General features: G+C 33.9%; 5 protein-coding genes across 6 annotated transcripts in view; 2 read left to right on the forward strand and 3 right to left on the reverse strand.

Annotated features, from left to right (window-relative positions):
- LOC142982686 (uncharacterized) overlaps positions 1 to 218 on the reverse strand; it is a 124485-nt gene extending 124267 nt beyond the window's left edge. The window contains exon 1 of the mRNA XM_076129319.1: positions 91 to 218. The gene's annotated coding sequence lies outside the window, so the exon portion shown is untranslated. The remainder of the gene's footprint in view (positions 1 to 90) is intronic.
- Positions 219 to 6806: 6588 nt separating this feature from the next.
- NiPp1 (nuclear inhibitor of protein phosphatase 1) lies at positions 6807 to 14386 on the reverse strand. The gene is made up of 9 exons (XM_076129456.1): positions 14247 to 14386; positions 13941 to 14155; positions 13741 to 13849; positions 13266 to 13368; positions 12864 to 12947; positions 11671 to 11881; positions 11061 to 11163; positions 10779 to 10870; positions 6807 to 10211 (listed from the first exon to the last, which is right to left on the reverse strand). The coding sequence occupies exons 1-9, from the start codon at positions 14273 to 14275 to the stop codon at positions 10114 to 10116; spliced, it is 1044 nt and encodes a 347-aa protein (XP_075985571.1). The 5' UTR covers positions 14276 to 14386; the 3' UTR covers positions 6807 to 10113.
- Positions 14387 to 14694: 308 nt separating this feature from the next.
- On the forward strand, positions 14695 to 17172 carry MrgBP (MRG/MORF4L binding protein). Of its 2 annotated transcripts, XM_076129135.1 has the most exons (5): positions 14695 to 15188; positions 15318 to 15398; positions 15912 to 16019; positions 16440 to 16556; positions 16831 to 17172. In XM_076129135.1, the coding sequence occupies exons 1-5, from the start codon at positions 14816 to 14818 to the stop codon at positions 16938 to 16940; spliced, it is 789 nt and encodes a 262-aa protein (XP_075985250.1). In that variant the 5' UTR covers positions 14695 to 14815; the 3' UTR covers positions 16941 to 17172. The 2 variants fall into 2 exon arrangements, with proteins under 2 accessions (XP_075985250.1, XP_075985251.1); XM_076129136.1 differs by lacking the exon at positions 15318 to 15398.
- A 295-nt stretch (positions 17173 to 17467) lies between these two features.
- Pex10 (peroxisomal biogenesis factor 10) lies at positions 17468 to 18597 on the forward strand. The gene has a single exon (XM_076129116.1). It carries the CDS (start codon positions 17555 to 17557, stop codon positions 18368 to 18370), a length of 816 nt encoding a protein of 271 aa, XP_075985231.1. The 5' UTR covers positions 17468 to 17554; the 3' UTR covers positions 18371 to 18597.
- Positions 18598 to 21527: 2930 nt separating this feature from the next.
- On the reverse strand, positions 21528 to 22425 carry LOC142982564 (peptidyl-prolyl cis-trans isomerase Fkbp12-like). Its single transcript, XM_076129118.1, has 3 exons — positions 22246 to 22425; positions 22005 to 22165; positions 21528 to 21778 (listed from the first exon to the last, which is right to left on the reverse strand). Exons 1-3 carry the CDS (start codon positions 22280 to 22282, stop codon positions 21650 to 21652), a joined length of 327 nt encoding a protein of 108 aa, XP_075985233.1. The 5' UTR covers positions 22283 to 22425; the 3' UTR covers positions 21528 to 21649.
- Between the last annotated feature and the right edge of the window lie 106 nt (positions 22426 to 22531).

A 22531-nucleotide genomic window follows, 5' to 3' on the forward strand; every position in this document is an offset into this window, starting at 1 on the left:
ACTCCGATCGTCTTTCGTCGCCATCCGAAAATCAACAGGTCCCTTGCATTATTACAAGAAACGTACAAAACAGTACAAAAAATAACTCACCGATAAATGTATCCATAGAACAATTGTACTTTTACACAATAAACACGATTATTCACTCAGTAAAAATGATTAAATACACTGTAATGTTTTATAGAATCACGCGAGCGAGCGACGCGACCATACGCGGGCACGGTCCGCGGACTACTAAAGAAAATTCATGGAGAAATGGGGAATTATGATGAGAAATGTGGGAGAAAAGAGTCCTTTTCAGGTGGTTAGAGGCATTTATGGCCGATGTATGGTTTAGTCAATTTATATGGAGGTGTATGTTAGAATGTTATGTATGTGTTCGACAAATTTGTACGAGTTTTAGCGTTGATTTCAGGATGATGTGATTTCTGTAAAATTGTATTGTTTGTGTTGTGTGCTACGACTTGGGTCGTAATGTTTTAGTGTTATTAATGTTGAATTCTTGTTAATATAGAACGTAATTCCGGTTATATTAAGATGTAAAATATAATTTTATAATACCTACTAGTTTTTGGTAACTAATTTAAGTACTAGGTACTATGAATCTTCCACGAAAATAACACATACATATACGCTTGAGACGATGTGAATCCTCGCTATTCGCATACGTCGATGTACATAGCTTAGCGATTTCTGAGACAGTCTAGACAAGTAACATCTATAAATAGCTTATAACAAAAAGCTTAGATAAGAAATTTTATTTCACAATTTAAATGTGTATATCTTAACATTTACCAATCGGATTTCAACCATTATTTTTATTAAAATATCGTCATTCAAGGCCATCTAACACGACAACTTAAACTTAAAAAAAACAAAACACAGTCGAATTGAGAATCTCCTCCTTCTTTGAAGTCGGTTAAAAAAGGAAAATATTCACGACAAACGCAAGTAAAACTGCGTTACACAACTAGTAATGACTATAATCCGTCAGTTTGACGCCCGCGGTGTGGTTTGTAAGGGAGGATATTAATAATATTGTGAGTCTCGCGGCTGGCGACATGAGACGTTCTCAAGTTAGTTAAGTTAAACGCTTCCTAATAGAATATATCTACTTCCTTCTCGCGGTGTACTTTAGTTAGTGAAACTTGTGCTTTATTTTAGAACACTATAATATATTTCCTTATCACTATACTATAGTATTTGCCGTTGGAAATCCGATTTAAATAAATAAGAAGGTATTAAATGTTGCACAATTACTTAACATAAATAAATACAGCCTTCTATATTTTATAAAAAGGACAGTAATTTTGTAAGACTGAAAAATATATACTTTAATAATATGAAAATATACAAAAGAACATATTGCTTATATTTTAGCGTTGAAAATTATAATAACAATAATTGAAACTGGGGACTCTCTATTCCCAAGATAATATAAAAAATACGAACAATAATTGCCTTTCTTTCTCAAAACTCACGACCCTCCAAGAATAAGTCAATACAAATTGTTTCAAAAGCCACTATGAAACATTGACTTTGATTTTTAATCTACGCCATGGAAAGACGACTGGCTGCCAGTAATGAAACAAAGCTGCTTCCTTAGTAATAAGCAATAATGACAAAGTTTTCGTGGCTATAAAATCGGAGAGTAGGAAAACAATACTATTTGATGATATTCACAATTCTCGGGTTTTTTTTTCTTTACTTGCTAGATTAGATAAACATTTGTTTTGTAGATAGTTGAAGACCATACATTGGCCATTATTACCAAGTAACTGAACTGCACGTTTGGCGCAGTGGTTTACGTGGTCACTTGCCACGGCCATAATAACCGTGGCGCAGCGTACGATGTGTTTGAATCCCACCCGGGACAAATATTTGTGTGATGGACATGAGTATCTGTTCTAAGCCTGGTTGTTATTTCATCTATTTAACTATGTATTTAAAAGTACATAAATATGTTTATCAGTTATTCGGTTACCATAGTACAAGCTCTGCTTAGTTTGAAATGACTGTATGTGAGTTGTCCAATTAGATTTATTTACTTTTTTGTTAATAATTAAAGATTTATTTGCACACACAATAAAATAACGGATTTTAACGCTCATATAAGGTTTACGCTAACATAATATCTACCAAGGCGAAAATTAGATAATAATTTATGCCTGGTTTCTGAGGCACATTTATTTAGCGGTATTTTATCTATTCAAACTGTCATGTTTAGCTTAAACGCTATTGAAAAGATAAACTACCGCTAAATGTACCTCAGAAACCGAGGCTTAATGTTTTTCTTAACGAACCCTAAAACCTAGTTGTAATACAATCTGCCTAGAACGAAGCACAAAAGAATTCATCTTCAATTATGTACTCACTCAATTTGTAAAACGAAACATCCTGTACAATCAATTTTATTATTATTTTACATTCACTAGAATTCGTTCGATATTTTGCTTTAAGCGAGAATTTTACCTGTTATCAATGCTTTCCGTTTTGGAATATGTATGTATTTACATACTAATCTATTTCTTAAAAGACAACTCCCGCATTAAGAATTGCTCTTGTCGCGGGGACTTTAACAAACATACAAGCAACGGACACAAAGTACAACCAGACCCGAAACAATTATTTGTGGAATCGAACGGCGTGGCGACCTAAACCACTGCGCCACTGTATAGTCTGACTAAATACCAGGGACATTTTCTGCCAGTCTACCTTGGGATGATGCAGAGATTATTTCGAAGGCGTTATAAAGAGAAAATTCATACCTATTTCTTTGTTATGCTCGATAAGAAAATACTTCACAACGTATGAAAAGATTTAAGCGGAGGTACGAATGCAAGCAGAGCTTTCCACACAAGATGTATACAATATTTTATCACAAATCCTGTTCTTATCGCTACCTTTTCACTAGAGATATAAGAGATATCGAGGTGGTCCGCAAGAAAATAACGCGCCAATAGTATTACTCTAGGATAGAGGTCTTTAACCTGTAGTCTGCGAATCTCTAAGGGGCCACGAGCGTGTGTCAGGGGGTCCACAGTCTTGCCTTCTAAATGAGACATGAGATATTTACAAATATATAAACAGGCATACTCATTGATTCCCTATAGAACTATTTCCATGTGAGAATAGATACACGGCACTCGGGTTAACGATAACTTACTGAATCTTAACAGATTTAAAGATGTTTGTAAATCCTACTAAGATTATAAATGCGAAAGTTTGTGAGTATGTATGGATGTTTGTTACTCTTTCACGCAAATATTACTGAACCGATTATGATGAAATTTGGTATGTAGGTAGCTGATGACTCAGAATAACACATAGGCTATTTTATATTTCCGAAATTTCTGAAGGATCGGGATTAACACGGAATGGGCTTCCACGCGTACGAAGTCGCTGGTGGCAACTAGTATTAACTATTTACTTAATAGTTTATAAGAAGTAAAGTGTTTTTATTTTTATCTTTGGATTGCTTGACGTGTCAACACAGAATATACTCTCCGCTCCGTCTATTACTATCTCTCTAACCTAAGCGTGCTCTTCAAAATAACTCACGATTTAAATTAACTAGAAATTATAATTCGAGTGAACACAAATTATGCGTCTGCTTTGTATTAGCAGTATTAATAATTGTCAAAGATAAACATTGAGATGGAATTGAAAATACAAGTCGTTAAATTGAATAAACGTCTTATAATTTATTAAATACATAGACTTGCGTTATTATGTGTGTATTATTTTTATTGTTTAATTTACTTAGGAATCCAATCATAACTTGAGGTCGTTTTATTTCCAGGCAAATAGTCTTTAATAAGTTTAGAAAAAATCCGATAACTAAATGACTGCCTCCGTGGCGCAGTGGTTTAGGTCGCCACGCCGATACCACTGCAACGGGAGGTCGTGGGTTCGATTCCCACACGGAGCAATTATTTGTGCGATCCACAAATAATTGTTTCGGGTCTGGTTGTGCTTTGTGTCCGTTGTTTGTATGTTTGTAAAAGTCCCCGCGACACAAGAGCAATTCTTAGTGCGGGAGTTGTCTTTTAAAACAAGAAAAAAAAAACAAGAATTCTATCTACGATAACTTTGGTGATAAACTTACGTATCTACGCATTTGTCCGTAAGCAATCATTTTAACAAAGTTATACTCTTGCAACACCTACTAACTAAAATGGTTTCTATAAATAACTTCTAAAGAAAAAAAATCAAAGTGTGCAACTGTGCATTGCGCTGTACTTAGAATTCCTAGTACCTTGCTACGTGACCAGAGCGCGCGCTACGCCAGTGCTACGACAGATAGTACGTTATACTACGCCGCTCGTAGCTACGTGATTTCTGCTACGATTATGCTACGTTACTTAAGTACTTGCTACGATTATGTAGAAGAAATCTTTATTCAAGCAGATTCTTACTATTTTATATATTTTTTTGTATAGTGACAGCCTTATAATGTAAAACCATTGCATTGGTTTATTAAGAATCATTGAATTTTCGAATTTCTAACTATGCCTTTCTTCCTTGTATACCGGAGAATTCTTTAGAAAGAACGAAATCTATATTATTATAATACCACTATTTAGCTTACGTAATGGACTCGATGCATCATATTAACACGTAATTAAAAGTAACGCGATTTTCGGTAATCGGTACCAGTATAAAGTACTCTGTGGTCAATGCCTTCTACGTAGATAGTTTGACCTATTTTAAATAGACTTGAATACAAATATACTTGAATAATTAATAAGTTACAATAGAAATAGTGTTGATCCATATTTCACAGAAACATTTTGGATTGCTAATTGGTGCTTGAAATTCCCAGAAAATCTACCCCCTGTATGCATATATTTCCTAGTAAACTGCAATTTATCAATATCATAAAAACACTAACAAAATAAAGTCATACTTTACTTCAAAATACCTTCAATTCAGGTAGGTATTCATTAATTTGTACACCGAACAAGGCTCTTGAAAGCTCACCTTTGATTCAACGTTGAAATCTTTTGACGTGACACCGCCAGCACATTCCCCTATATTCACTAGCTGACCCGCGCAACCTCGCTTGCGTCACATAAGAGAGAATGGGTCATAATTTTTCCCGTTTTTGTAACATTTTTCGTTACTACTCCGCTCCTAATGGTCGTAGCGTGATGATATATGGCCTATAACCTTCCTCAATGAATGGGCTATCTAACTGTAAAAGAATTTTTCAAATCGGACCAGTAGTTGCTGAGATTAGCGCGTTCAAACAAACAAACAAACTCTTCAGCTTTATAATATTAGTAAGTATAGATTAACGATATTTCTAAAGATTTCGTGATATTCTTTGACAAATATTTTTGATGGTAATTAGTTTTATTATGATTTTGAGTTCTTACGTTTTAGATTCTGATGATAGAGCAATTAATTTGTGAATGGAAAAATTGTTTGGGAAATTATGGAGATTTTATTTAATCGAATTTTTGGCAGAACTTGGGTGAAATTAATAGTCTTTTCTATGTGAGATGTCGAATGTATGTTGTGATTTTCTTTCGCCTTTCTCTTACGGTAGGAGCTCCTGGCGCATACTATCCTTTTGTATTCTTATACTTGTATATTCGAAATACAAATTATTAAAGTGACAACGCATTGAAAGACGTACAGATCTTATTGGCAATGTCTTGAAAAAATGTCGGGTACATGCTACTGGCGGTCCTGTATGACGAGATGTAAAATTGTGAATGAGGCAAGAGAAGTTTTTAAAGATCATACCAAGTATGTTCTTTGGTCTATGTCAACCCCTATGGACAAAAAGGCGTGATTTTTATGTATGTATGTATTAAGGATAGTTTCATAACAACAGGTTCTATATAACTAACGGACTTAAGCAAAATGAAATGGGCACCACTACCTACTCGTACCATTGCATTGTTGATAAACTAAATTCAGATATACATACTAAATCAGTCATTAACATTTCCTTAGATAAACGATATTAAAACTTAGTCCACTAGTTCTAGTCTCAGATAGAAGTAAAGTACGTCTGATTAATTCATGAACTTGAATCAGGGCGCTTTCATAAACTTATCTGTTAACTGTTCAACTTAATACGAATCACTTATTCATACACTTTCAAGGAAACACATAACTTTATAGTACCACAGGAGTTATGGATTGTAGTTTATTTTATTCTTTTGTCTCTAGGCATTGATATTTTAGATTTTTTTGTGATTTAACTGTAGCCGAGTGGTCGTAAGTTTAGCTTTCCGCGCAATTTCAAATTTCAGGCCAGAGAAAGCAGAATTATTCTCCCTAAGTCTCTAAGATTTATAAAAAATCATTCGTCCTATGAAAATATTTACTAACCTATGTACATGCCTATTACAATTATACACTGCGTTTGCCAGCGGCGTCACTCGCGTTATACATCTTCTGAGCAACCTAGTACAACCAAGTACCTACCCTCTGTCTTCTCCAAAATATACTTAAGTAAAATAATGTCTATCATCACATTGAGATGCAAGAATAGGTGAAAGGAATCAGGTTGTCAGATAGCTGCAGTAGCTATCAGACATCCTGATTCCTTGGATGGCAGTCATCCATGTTTTATAATAAGAATATGTTAAAGATAGTTCACCTTTAACTGATTTATATTTATATTCATCTACGATAGCAATCTGTAAACTTTGATAGGAAATTGAAAACGGTCGAATTGATAATCAATATGTCATATATACCATATTTTTTTCTTTTGTGTTGTCTGTTTGTGTCTTCGAAAAAGTGAATATTTGTATAAGATTTCATAATAAAACAACGCGTTACTTTCATATTCATGTTATATTTCATTCACAATGTTCTTAATAATAACTTAAAACTAATTAATAGGACAATACATTAATTGTAATGTACTTAGAAAGGTGTAAAACTGTGAGTACAGTTATGAGCAAAAACTCATTACATTAAAATTACAGCCGGCGGCATAAATGTTCACAATATATTGTCTCTCCTTCGATGAAGTGGTTATATTATGGACTATAGCTTTTTACTATCTACTTATTTATGTGCTATCTTATGTATTACAGAAACAGTCATTAAATAAAACCGTTTTTACATACATCTGTAGACAGATATCGAAACTGAACAATGAAATATCTGAATTTATTCTGCTAATAAATAATTTGAACGTAAGCATAAATAAATTCATCGTTTAAAGCAACTGTATCACTATTGATGAATAGTTCTAAATATTAGGTCGAGGAAAAAGTCTTTTCGCATTATAGTATGTATGAACTTGTAATAAAATCTTTTCTCTACACAAAAAAGCTCGATATTTGGGTACCTCACGAGCTCACTGAAAGAAACCTAATGTGTGCTCATTTGTGATTCTTGAAGCCAAAGAGATTTTATTTATTACAAGTTCATACATACTATACAGCGAAAAGACTTTTTCCCCAACCAAATAATTGTATCAAAACACATAAAATCTCTCAGAAAATTTAAAAAGCAAGGCTGATAATTATTTTCTTCATTAAACCTTAAATTTCTATAATATTGTCACTTTCTATCCTATTTTAATCTAACAAGAGAGAATAGGACAACACATTGAAAAAAAAACATTGTAATTTCTCTACGGGTATTTTCTACACATTTATGCCGTTGACTGTACTCGCCATACAAAATCTAGCGCTAAAATGAATCTCTAATTTTAATGCCAATAGAATTTGTTTTATTTGTAAAAAAGTTTATCTTAATTTTGGTATATTTCACAATTTACATTATTACTATTAATTTTCTACGTTTTTTTGTGATTGATAACAAATTCTACTGACGGGGAACTGAAATATGGATGCTACTACACTTTCGATGACAGCTATCGGCGATTGGCATTCCTTGCTCTCGTATGTTCTACCATCAATTGATAGTAGAATGGGTAAATCATTATTTATATTGGTAGATAGTTTTACTACAAAAATTTATTACCAGCTATTTGAATGAGTAATTGTCTAAATGAATCAGGGCGACGCGACACTGCTCGCACACTTTTTAAAAAGAGCGATTTACTTCACGAAAAGATAGATATTGCGTCGTGACAATTTAGAATACGCCTTTCGGTGTAACGTAATGTTACCGGATTACTTTTTCCACTAAATGTGATATAGTTAGGAACCTTTAGCAGCATAATGCGGTATAATGTAGTTACACCGTAACTTGATATTTCCAACTGTAAAAATAGAACAGAAAAATCCGATGCTATATTATTTTATCTGACATTTTAATTTTACTACACGTTATGGTCTTTTCCTAGACCATTATAGTTTTAAGTATGTATCTTACATACATTTATCTAATTAGGAAATGTCGAGCATAGGAATAGCAGATGTAATGAATAATCGGCTTTAAGACTGTCTTTTTGTAATATTGTTAATGGCGAAACGTGGGAGTTTCATTCACTTCTAATATCTTCATACGTCTACATCAATCGGCATACTGGACGTTGTAATTGTAACAAATTAATAAGATTTTTAATTGATTTGCAGCTGATTACTCAGGTAATATCACATTATAGTCTAAGATCCCGCTATACATTGACCTTCACTCGCATTCGCAATATTTCTTGACATAATAATATATTTTATTTGAAAGCATAAACCTTTCATTTATTAACCAGCTCGGTAAATACTGATGTATAGCGGGATCCTATACTATTTAGGTTTTCAGGTCTATTGGATACCCATATTATGCATGTTACAGGCTTGATACACACATTCGCACAATTCGGTTCAAACATTCAGGTGCGGCGATGTCGAGTATAATTTTTTCGGAACACATATATTCGATTTTAGCGCCCGGCTTGGCCGTTTAATGCCGACCAAATATTATTATATTATTAAGTATATTTTTCATAAAAACAAATAAAACAAATAATTGCGCAAAATTATTACGAAAGCTGTAGCTGCGGCTATTCGGTTTTAATTGTGTTATCAAATATTCGACATTTAAATATTAGTCTTTTCAGCTTTAAATATTCATTTCATCTTTACTATCGCTCAAAGTAGTCATTTTAAACTTGCACTCGATATTTCACCTCACAACAAACGTACCATCAGATACATTGGTCTAATATTAATTTGTATTCCCCTAAGAACGTTCTAGGCTTGTATTTACTTCAATACAATATTGTACGACTCACAGTCACCTTATAATCACTTAAGTGTCAATTGTCACTACAGCCTGGTATAAAAGATTGTTTATATTATTTAAATAGCAAACGGCTATCACGTATTTCAGTTGACAACTATTTGGAAGCCTCCGTACATTGCTTTCTCTCTTAGAGTGTAGTGATAAACACATTACGTAAAAGCAGCAATGTACTGAATAGTGACCATCAAATTGACGTACACTAGTTGTCAACTGAGATACCTGATAAGCCCGCTAGATGCGTATTGTGTATCTCAGTTGACAACTATACTCGGGTCATTTCAAACGTGCGAACTAAGTCATGTCATTTCATCGGAGTCTCTCGCTCGCACTTACACATTGTCACATTCCTATGATTCTTTTGATTATGACGTAGTCCGTACGTTTGTAACGGCCTGAGTATAGTACACATCAATTTGATAGCCACTATGTAGTACATTGCTACTTTGACAGAACATATTACAGCCGTAATTTAAGAAGATGTAGAATACAATATGAACAATATTTTAATGTATGTTTCAGATATCTACCTTCAAGAGGCAACAGCGTTAAACATTAGTTAAGAGTGTCAACAAATGTATATATAACACAGTATATTTATCTAGAAAACAGGAGGAATATTAAGAGCACGTTATAAATCGGTCCCGGTTATTGTCAATTAAGGGCTTCCCGGAAAGAAGAGTAAAACGAACTTAAGTCCGGTTTGGTGCAAAAAATGGTCCCGTTCCGCTCGCGGTGGAAACCGGGCTTTATGTAGGAAGGTCTCAAATAACATTCATTAAGCCATGTCAAAGACCTTTAGGTGGCTTGAAGAAGTTTGACAATAGGTTGGTTACTAACCATATAGTATATGGAATTATACCTTCTTGAAGGCCTATACCTGACATTTTAAGCTGATAGTGACGTTGACACTAGAGTGATTTAATACAAGTCTCATACACCCGGTATGAGGCCCGGCTTGCGGCCCGGCCACGCTTCTTTGGCGTATTTCTTCTTGCGAGGCTCGTTCGATGAGCCCGCTTCCTCTGGCGCTGGAAAAACGAATAATGTAATAAAATAGGAGTTATTTTAAACTAACCCTCTTATTCATAAACATACTATAAACCTATTTTAGTTAAAAAAACTATTGTAATATGTTTTCTCTTTTTCATTTTGCTAAGGAGTGAAAGAAACAAAACACTTTATAAGCCTTTCATAGCTTCGTATATTTTTATGAATAAGAGGGTAAGTATGTAAGTTTTACAGGACATTAAATGCTTGAAGAAGTGTTTTGAAAAACTATCTATATCATGTCATCCACTGTATTTTTTTGTTTTCTTTACAACGATATGTGCACGCAAATGTTACGTGCACGTATATATACGTATATATACGGAATGCTGAGATATTTTATATTAATGAATATTTTGTGTTTTAGAATGTTTCCTCAAGATGCATATTTTTGTATAGTTTTTTTAATATGAATTAAGGCCGGTTTCAAAACTTGCCTAAGATTTATTACTTTAAAGATATATGATTTTTCCAAAAGAAAAAATATATTATAAAGAAGTTCAATGATTGACACAATTGCATATAAATAGTTTGATAAATTGCTTTACCTGTATGTGGCAAAGGTGGTTGAACATTAAGATGTGGCTCCGGTCCTTCAAGCTCTACGTCGGGCGCTGGATTTGGTAGTGATAGACCCAATCTGCAATATACATATATGCAATTATTGTAACACATAATAAAATAAAATATTTGTTTCATTCATTTTTCATTGTAGGAGTGTGGAGTCTTTATTTGGTTGATGAACTTAGCACCTATATGCTTTGGAAGGTACGACATTATAGCCCCATTTATTGTCAATTGAGAGCTCTAATATAATTTTGTTTGCATACCTGGCTCCAATTAGACTGAGATGAGAACTGGGCGCAGGTAGATCGGAATACAGGTTGCTACCTCTCGATATCTCTTGTAGTCTTAGTGAATGATGGTGATGACCTGAAACAAAATAGTAATGAATTAATCAGCAACTCATTTAAAACTATTAAATGGATTTGGATACAATTTCGCGTGCAAAATGGCATTTTTTTTTAACAGACAACTCCCGCAATAAGAATTGCTCTTGTGTCGCGGGGACTTTTACAAATATACAAACAACGGACACAAAGCACAACCAGACCCGAAACAATTATTTGGGGATCGCACAAATAATTGCTCCGTGTGGAAATCGAATCGACGACCTCCCGACGCAATAGTGTTGGCGTGGTGATCTAAACCACTGCGGCACGGAGGCAGTCAAATATATATAATAAAGCTATTACAGCCTTGGGTGATCATTAGACTATAACGAAGTAGTTGTAAGTATTGAGTAAGAGTCTATCAAATGGGGGAAAACGATCTCCTTGCGAGTTCGTGACTTTGGTAGTCACGAACTCGCAAGGAGATCGTTTTCCTTTCCTTCGTTAGGAGCTGTGTTTTTAGGTGCAAAATTATAAGTAAACTTACTGTCATCAGCACTTTGCAATTTAAGTTTCTTGGGCGCACTATTAGCATTCGGTACTATAGTACTCTTGACTAGGTTCCGGAACCTTCCGATAGTGGGGTCAATGTCCTCTGGGTTGATAATATCCACCTCTTCATTAAACGACACGTTACGTTTCTGCTTCTTTGCTACTCCACTCGGCATAGTAGCTGTGCGCTTTGAGCCTGTAGGAGGCTGAAATGGGGAAAAACACATTGTTTTCAAATAGTAGTTGAAGCAGTGGTTAGTGCTCATCCACGATGACTCGCGGGCGCGGTCACGAAATATCAAACACTAGCTGACCCGCGCAATTTCGCTTGCGTCACATAAGAGGGAATAGGTCAAAATTTTACCCGTTTTTGTAACATTTTTATGGTACTCTACTCCTATGGGTCGTAGCGTGATGATGTATAGGTTATAACCTTCCTCGATAAATGGGCTATCTAACAATGAAAGAATTTTTAATCGGACCAGTATTTCCTGAGATTAGCGCGTTCAAACAAACAAACAAACTCTTCAGCTTTATAATATTAGTATAGATATGGCGTTATACTGAAGTGTTCACGTACGAAACGTACGTGCGGTCTAAGTAACGGGCAGTGACTGTGACTAGTGACGGCTAGTGACTGTCGCGCGCGGCACGCTCGCGACTATAATAATATCAAACGCATGAGATATTCGTGTGTGCTCACGTCGAACTAGCGGTGGCGCGCGCGATTCACTCGCAACGTCAAGTAAGTTCAACCAGTTTGAACTTGTCGCTAGAAACAAACGCCTGGCGGCCAACGTGAACACAAAATCGCCACGTCCCCGTGCTCACGATCCTAGGTGAACAAGCACTTATATGCAACTTCTAAGTAAGTCCTGAAGGGTTTAATTTGAGAATCAAATAACTACTTACTTTCTAATGGCCCGTACTTCAATAGGCCTTGCTATTTAGGACTAACATTAGGTAATATAACCAAAATTAAATTGAAAAGTTTACTTCCTAGTAGCCTGTATTGTAATAGGCCCTTGTTATGTGGGACTAACAAAAGGTAAAAACCCAAAATGTGGGTGTATATGGGTCTCATATACCTCTTAGTTTCATACAAACCTAATCTAAATCTATTTTATTTCAATTACATTGAAATGTGATTAAATTAATAGTAATGATTTGTAAATTAAATTGTTTTACCTTCATAACATCACTGCCATCATCAGTAGAGATGCCCAACATGGAAATTCTTCTGTTATGAGCTGTGTTGAACTCTGTTAGATTCTAAAATTAAAAATAAAAGTAAATTAGAACAGATTTTTAAGATCTTATTGGTCTAATTTATCATTTGATAGGTTCACATGTATTACCACATTATACAAATATAAATATTAAAAGCATAACCATCTTTATGTCTATAATATGACTGTCCTACCCTTGAGCATACTATAACTCCTCCACTTAGCTTGGAACAAGGGTGACTTGGGATATAATGCTAGAAAATATAACTCCAAAGATTTTTTTCCTTATATTTATACTTTTACAACATAGAAATCATTTTGTATGCAGCAGTTGTATTTCTAGAAATAAAATAATACTTACATCTAATTCAGTTTGTGTTTCAGGCAAGCCTAATAAAGCTCCTTCTGTCTCTGTATTTGGCAAGTCCTCCATTATGCCTCTAGCATTGCCAGTGGGTCTCTCTCTACCAAACAAAATTGCAAACTTGTTAATTATTGTGAAAGTATTTCTATATTTTCGATTATTAGTTATATTTTTCAATAACTCATTTAACAATCCTTGAATCATTTATCAACTTCTAAGTGGGAGTCAAATAGAATAAAGTAAAAAAGGTAAGTCTGTATCACTAAGATCATATTATGATCTTGTCTACTAAATTTATGTTCAACTTACAAGTATCAATATTCACAAGAGTGAGAAAAATATTAATTTAAAATAAAGAAACATAAATTTTCGTTTTTGAATGGTTTACCTACACATTTCTAAACTAACCCATTCATTTATTACCTACTAGAACTTAATACCATAAATTAAACAATTACTTGTAATTTGTTACCTTATAATATAGTTTCTTGTGGAAGCTCCAAAGTGAAAAGTAGAGTCAATAGGAAGCTGTGTCGGTTTTTGTGACTCCAGACGCATTTGACCAATAAATGTTCCATGAGCTAAAATTGTAAAAAATATATTGGTCCTAATAAGAGAATTCTTGCATCAATAGGCTATTTTTGTGTTCATTTCGTAATTTTATATACTTACTGCTGCCTAGATCAACCAAAAAGGCCCTATTTAAATGCTTATGGTAAACAAACGCTGCGTGCACTCTTGAACAACTTGCATGGTCAATACAAAAGTCATTCATTTGAGGGTTACGGCCAAATAAATAGCACTTTTTCTCATCTATCATGAGTTTTTGAATCAATTTGTCGCCTTTCAACACATCCAAATGAAGCCCCGTTGGTGGTTTTCCAGCCCTAAAATAAATTAACATTTTATTACCGGCGATACAGTCACGGCAAATATGCGGATTTATCCGATCATACTGGACAAATAAGCATCTCTTACCAACTGGGCACTTCGTAGTGATTAGCCATTGCTAATAATACAGTTTTTATCAGAATTAGACAGGGTTATTTAGCATATCGAGTGATTATTTTCTCATAACACAGAACACACTACAAGACAACGTTCAACTGCTGTCAAAGTGACATTTGATTTATGGAAGTACTTTTTTTTGCTTATCCATTGCCTGTTCGTCTTCGTTATGGTGTGTCTATAATGAGCCAACAAATAGTGTTTATAGTAGGTACCAATTTAGACAAACATTAACAGCCGCAAACTCTAAGTATTCGTAGTTGAACGGTTAGCATCTATTTGGCCTGAAAGATTTGGACAGAGAAACACAACATCATTTTAATCCATGTTCGCTGAATAACTGCAAGTCCTCGTAAAACTCATAATGCAGTACGGTACGCTGAATATAGTCTACGGTCAAAGAATGAATGATATTGATTGTTGAATGAGTAAAATGTCAATTGTCAACAAGAATCTAATCACTGACATTAAATTTTATTTTCTATAAACATTACATTTTAATTCGTTATAAAACGTAACGGTAATGTGAGCTTTTATGAATGATTAGTGCACTAGATAAAATGGTTTCAAGTGAAGAAGAAACGGAAGTAAAAACCGGCGAAATATTACAATGGGATGTCGACATGGAAATTCAGTTATTCTATGCTATGGCCAACCACAAGCCGGTTGGTATAAACAAACATTTTCACATGGCCTGTATTTGGGAGAAGTTATCTAATTCTATAACTAAAGAAATATCCACGCAAGATATATGGAAACATTTGGGGAATCTCTACGATCTAACTCTATTAGAAGATACGGAGCCAATACCATTCCCCAATCACGAAGTACCGTTTAGTTTGCCTGAAAGTGAATTTGGATCACTCATGAAACAGAAATGTAAGGAGGCAATACTGGCTGATGATAGTGAAGGTAATATTTGGTTTTCTAAATTTGAAATTCGTATAATTTCCCTCCAAAATTTGGTCTGTACAGTGTACTCTACTGTCTGCATAATTTCGCAGAGCTACAATTTAACGCTTATAAAATCTTGCAATTTAGATGGGAGGAGTCCTTCACCTAAGCCTTCAACACCTAGAAGCAGTTCTAGGGGCACTGCATCTAAAGATAGTACACCTAAAGGTAGAATTTGTCTATTATCAATATAGTGAGCTCGGATAAGCCATACATCTGGAGTTACTAGATGTACCTAACAACTTATCTGGCCTCACAGTACTGTTTTTTTATTGGTGTTTTTGTTATGTATTTGTAGATGGTGTAGTTACAGAATAATCTAGTTTTTGGTATTTTATTTTTTGTTTTAACATCCACAGATTACACAGAATCTTTCATCACATTATTTGTCATTGAACATCTTTGTTAAGGTCTTACATACCTACTTCATACCTCCATACTAAAGGGAGTCAGGGACTCTTGTTAGAGGTCCAAAAAATATAACAAAACTTCATGGTTTCATTATTTATTTTGGGCAACTTTTACCATAGTTTTTGTCTCTCATAATCACAATTTTATTAAATAATTAATGTTGGTGGTTTAAATTTTTATTTTTGTTACTAGTTAATTTATTAACTGTTTTATTTATAAAACAATATAAATATGATTGAAGTGTGTTTAACATGTTAGTTACTTGACCAGGCGGCCGCAAGGACAGTGTGAGTGCACTCGCAACCAAGACACGTAAGGAGAGTGGCAGCTCTCATGCCTCTACTGACACACCAAGCATCAAATCTGAGAAAGATTATGGTGAGAATAATTATTATTATCAGCTCATATTGGCCCTCTCTTCATCTCTCCTCTCTTCTCTCATTGCAGGACCTCTCTGCCCTCTTTCCATCTGTCCTTGTCTTGAGCTATTTGAGACCAGTATTTAGTATAAGAGTCCAATTTATCTTTCTATCTCTGGAAATAATTTTAAATGTGTGTATGAACATTGAACACCTTTCTTTAAATTTTCTCAAGCAATGAAGAAAACTTTTTGAATACTTTTGTTTATAGTGAGGTGTTCAATAGCACACTTTTTTCCAAAATATCTGCTGCTCTTGAATATCTAAATACTTGTTTGTTGGAGTATGTGAACACATTAAGATGTCTGATGGAATTCCCTGGAAAGTTCAATAATTTTCAGCCTCCTTATATAAATTACAGCTATTTTTTCATACACAGATCGGCGACGGGATTCACGGGACTCGAACGCGTCTGGCCCTCGCGACAGTTCTAGCAGCAGAAAATCTACCTCGCAAAGGGATAAGGTTTCAAAGTCCAAAGTAACATCTGTTGCAGGTAAAAAGATTAAACTTTAATACAATCTGGATATCTAAAAGAGCAATGTTTACCTAAACAACAAGGCTTTTAATCCTATATTTTTGTAAATATATCATTAAATCCTTGGCTGATTTGTTTGTTATAAGTTCGAAAAACAAGATAAATCACACATCTTGACATTGATATTCCTGTACTTATCAATCAGTGTGTGGCATTAACTTTGGCCCATCTTCCTATTTATTTTTTGTATTTATTTATCTATTTATAAAATAAGATTTATTTGTATTTGCAGCCTGGGAATCGCCGCTAATCGACGAAGACGGTGGCTCGCGCCGCGGGCGCCGGCGAGCTAATACATCCACGCCGCCTGCGACAACGCCAGCCAAGCGCCGGCGCACCTGACATACATACACACACTCTTATCACCATTTCTTCTGACACTCACATCGCACCTGGTGGGGGCCACTCCACGCAGGGCGGGGCAGAAGACACTACCACGTCAATAAATTCTTCTCCGGTGAAACAAAGTAAATGGACTGAAGTTTATGGACAAAAGTGTTAGTTTAAGAGATTACTGTACTGATTGTGATTATTGTGGCTATTCTTGTAAGGAAATACATATTGTATGTGCGAAAATGTGATTTTATTTCCGAAAATGATCACCATTTTAAGATCAGCAAGTATAAATATTTAATGAAAACTAAATTTTGATACACACTATATTCGTTAAATGTTTGAACCTGTGGTAGTGCAGAAAGCACTGCACCTATAATAATCATTATCTGGGTATGTCAGCAGTTAAAAATTTCCTAGATGGGATTCGTGTTCGTTATGCTTTTTACAATAATGGTGTAGATACTTCTTAATTTGCAACTAAACGTAGTTTAAATTTATATTCTATGCACTGACAACTGTCAACAGAGCTGACACTTGACAGTTAAGTTTAGTGACAAACAAAGTCGCAAAACTACGAAATATTTACGAATAATATTTTTAAGTTTTAACTAACTATAAACATGGCGCTACCGACTGCACAACCCGCCGAAGTGCTTCGAGCATGGCAGAAAGACGATCTTTACGAAAAGCAACTAGCTGAGTCTTTATCAAAGTTGATGTCTTCACGATACGCTTCCAAGGCTACACCTTTATCCTCAGTGATATATAGATCCCTCACAACACTAAAGGATCTTCAAACATTAGGAGAAGAATACTCCGGAATAGTTCAAGTGGATGAAAGTTATCATAAACTACCGACGTATTGTAGTCGTCTAATTAGCATTCTATTATCAACATTTGGTGAAAATATTACAAGACAGATCATTCAGAGCGCCGAGAAGCAAGTAGAACGTAACGCAACATTGACTTCGGAAGCACAAAATGTAATTTTAGTAATATTGAAGACGTTAGGCAATATAATGCCGCAAATTCAAAATATTCATCGTGGGATCGCGTACATGAATGGTGGACCGATGCAGATCGGAAAAACGTTAACGGGCATAGACTATGTCCATGTTAGACCGGCTGCTGCGGCATACTACGCGCATTTGAGACTTCTTGGGGTAGTTACCTTATTACATGCATTTGTATCCTGTGGTCAAACTTTATACAGATCTAAAAAGCATTTAGAACAAATGAGAGAAACACCAAATGAAGTAGACAGTAATAAATCCTGTGTAGCTTGTTTAGAAGAAATTGTTCATCCCTGTGTGTTGCCTTGTGGTCATATATTTTGTTTAAATTGTTCATATGGGGCACTGGAAAGCTGTGCATTATGCCGGACACCTTTTACTAAAAATAGTGTTGTTCCTTTGATGAACTATTATCCAGAATAACAAATAATATGGCAAATAATTATCTATGCATAATACTTAAGAATATGAAACCCAAAGATCGGAATTTGTATTATATGTTTTGATTATATTTTGTATAGCACTGTAAATGTGCATATAAAAAAAGACTACATTAAAAAAAATTTATGGTAGGTATCTGTGATAAAAGAAACTGTTTAAATGCTGTTATTTTTGGTGATGGAAAGTGTTTAATAAAACTATAAATTTAAATAAAATCTTTTATTACATACAATATCAATAAATTAACATGTTAACAATTTTAGCAAAGAGAGTAGAAACTAGCAATTAAACTTTAATGGCAATTTTGTCCTGAAATAGGAACATTTGTACTGTGCCATAATCTTTATTTTAGTTGAGTAAATCATAAATTAAATACACATAAACCTGTACCTTAGTTTAAAATTTACAATAGAAAATGTTACCCAAGCTCTACTTGTTAAAATTAAATGAGATTACACAGAATACCAATTACAATTACATAGGTACATAATAATTATTAAAAAGTAATAGAGCATTAAATTCATATACATACTAATATTATAAATGTGAACCTTTTTACTTATTTGTCCTTAATTCACATCAAAACCGCTAAACAAATTTTAGTAAATTTTGTAGGGTGATAGATTCATCCTTAGCCCTGAGTAAGGACTTAAAAAGGCTACCTCTGCAGTATAGCAATGCAAGCATAAATGCTTAAATAATATATATTGTAAATTGTTATTTTGTCTTTTCTATTAAAATTATTTATTGGTTATAATATTTGTTACCAAATATCAAGGCCACAATTCTGTGGAATAACAATATGTAAGAAACAGCATAAAATTTGTACATAATTATTGCAAATTCGTAATTTTTAATACTTTTGTTGGCAAAGACAATTTGAGAGATGTTTTTTAAAAGAAAAAAGTTAACCATAAATATTGGAAAGATCCAATACACTCAATAGCAGTCATGGATTTAATATAAAAAAAGTGTACGTTACGCCAGCAAGAAAGTGTCACCTAGAGTGATATAAGTAAAACGTATAATTAGTGCGCAATCTGCTGTAAATGTGCGCCGCATAAAAAAATTGTGCGTGTTGTAGTTTTGAAAAAAAAACGTAAAAACGATTCCTGCTGGAGTAACGTTGTTCTAGCAAGAAAATTCTAGACGAATTATCGCAGAGATAAAATACATACATGGGCAGAGAGCTTATATTTGTGCAAGTATGTGCGCCATAAATATAATTTGTGCGTCTTCAGGTTTTCGAGATATTGCGTTTCTCGCTGCAGTAACGTTTTGCGAATTCGTGTATCTCTAAGACCATTTTATGTGCGCCTGTAGAATGAACATACACGAATAGCTCTTAATTAGTGCATATTTGTGACATAATTAGATGCCAGATAATATTTATAATTTTCAAGTAATCGCGCTTTATTGAAAACTTAAAAAAATATTGTAGCCCCTAAATGAGAAGACGTATAAGCTCGCTAAAAACTGTATTCGTTCCATCTTGTTGTTTATAATTACCATAAAAAGTTTCAAAACAGAACCTACAAGCGTTAATGAATAATATTACTAAAAGTCGAAACGACGGCATCATAACTTTGACGCCAACAAACAAGAAACTGGCTCAACCTAAGATGTGTAGATGTAAACCAAAAATTAGTGCATTTATCAAATAATATATAGTAAAAATATCCAGCTTCAACTGTTTCGTGTTAAGTAAATATTAATACCAAACCAAAACAGTTATTCAGCGCAGGTTATCCGACCAAATTCGAATGACTACAAAAAAGCGACGGATTCATACGTATCGATGACCTCCTTTATTAAACGTATTACACCTAAACTGTGTTCGTACAGTCACGCTCAAATGTTCGAGAAATTCAAGGTTTCAAGGTCGATGTTTGATTCCCGCGTGTTTTTTTCAAAACACTGAAAGAATCACTTCAGTAAAATAATTGAAAAAGAGAGCTATTATAATAGGCTTTTATTTAGAAAATTTGATCTGTGATTTGTTGCCATAATTACTTTAAGAATCATGATTATGATAATAAAAATAATATTTTTTTAAACCAACAAGCTCTTTGATTTCATATGATCAGAAAGTACATTTAATACCTAGATATACATATATTATATTTTTATTAGGTCATTGTAATAATAATTCCCAACGAACATTTGAGCGTGACTGTACGAACACAGTTTAGGTGTAATACGTTTAATAAAGGAGGTCATCGATACGTATGAATCCGTCGCTTTTTTGTAGTCATTCGAATTTGGTCGGATAACCTGCGCTGAATAACTGTTTTGGTTTGGTATTAATATTTACTTAACACGAAACAGTTGAAGCTGGATATTTTTACTATATATTATTTGATAAATGCACTAATTTTTGGTTTACATCTACACATCTTAGGTTGAGCCAGTTTCTTGTTTGTTGGCGTCAAAGTTATGATGCCGTCGTTTCGACTTTTAGTAATATTATTCATTAACGCTTGTAGGTTCTGTTTTGAAACTTTTTATGGTAATTATAAACAACAAGATGGAACGAATACAGTTTTTAGCGAGCTTATACGTCTTCTCATTTAGGGGCTACAATATTTTTTTAAGTTTTCAATAAAGCGCGATTACTTGAAAATTATAAATATTATCTGGCATCTAATTATGTCACAAATATGCACTAATTAAGAGCTATTCGTGTATGTTCATTCTACAGGCGCACATAAAATGGTCTTAGAGATACACGAATTCGCAAAACGTTACTGCAGCGAGAAACGCAATATCTCGAAAACCTGAAGACGCACAAATTATATTTATGGCGCACATACTTGCACAAATATAAGCTCTCTGCCCATGTATGTATTTTATCTCTGCGATAATTCGTCTAGAATTTTCTTGCTAGAACAACGTTACTCCAGCAGGAATCGTTTTTACGTTTTTTTTTCAAAACTACAACACGCACAATTTTTTTATGCGGCGCACATTTACAGCAGATTGCGCACTAATTATACGTTTTACTTATATCACTCTAGGTGACACTTTCTTGCTGGCGTAACGTACACATAAAAAAATGCCTATTCTATGAAAACTATTACAGTACTTTGTAGATGAATTATTATTGCTATAGCTTTTTTATTACATAGTAAGTCACAAACCAAGCCAAAATACTGTTTAATATAAAACAATTACTATAAACATTTAATGAGAATTTTATGTAACAATAATTAAATACATGAGAGACTTCAAACTTAAAAAATGCAGTTTTGTACTCTTGTGTTATTCAACACGCAATAGCTCAACGTCAAATATTAGGATTGAGTTCGGTGGGATTACTCCGGGGTGGCCTCTTGAGCCATAAGCAAAGTCTGGTGAACATGTTAGTGTAGCTCTTTCTCCTACTGACATCTGAAATTATAGTAAGAAAATTTAACTGACTAGTATTAAATTTAATAGTTATTATCAACTCATTCTTTATATACACAACAATACTTCAAGCAGAACATAGTTTTTGCTTATAAATAAAATGATGGGACAATGGAGGCTTCTTAAAAAACTTAATGAGATTTCTTAGAGCAGTGACAAATAGTCCTCATGACTTTATTAGAGGCTAAATTCTTTTGAATTTGCTTACCCTAGTTAATCCTTGGTCCCATCCCTTAATAACATCGCCTCTTCCTAACGTAAACTTAAACGGTTGACCTCTATCTCTAGATGAATCGAACTTTTTCCCATTTTGTAGTGTTCCTGTATAATGAACAACTACTGTTTGCCCAGGTTTAGGGTAAGTTGTGCCTAAAAATTAAAAATAATAAACGATAAAAACAACATAACAGGTTATGAAAGTTAATATTGTTCGCGGATATAATACACACCATCTCCAGGTGAAATCGTATCAACATCCACACCCATTATAGTTTATGTGGATTGAGGTATCGAAAACAATAAAAGGGACTATACTTTCTGAAATAAAAGGGACTTTTAAAATAAATACAACGACGGCAGAACGTCAGATTATTCTTTTATAATGTCAAGAACGAATGACAGAATGAAATTACATTTCTGGATCATTTTTACACAGATAATTTAACGAATATTTGAAACTTCTGCAAAACTTAAAACAGAAACTACTAGAATTTAAGTAAAATAATATTTTGTCTA

This window comes from Anticarsia gemmatalis, chromosome 22, assembly GCF_050436995.1.
Source record: "Anticarsia gemmatalis isolate Benzon Research Colony breed Stoneville strain chromosome 22, ilAntGemm2 primary, whole genome shotgun sequence".
In the NCBI taxonomy this organism is placed as follows: domain Eukaryota; kingdom Metazoa; phylum Arthropoda; class Insecta; order Lepidoptera; family Erebidae; genus Anticarsia; species Anticarsia gemmatalis.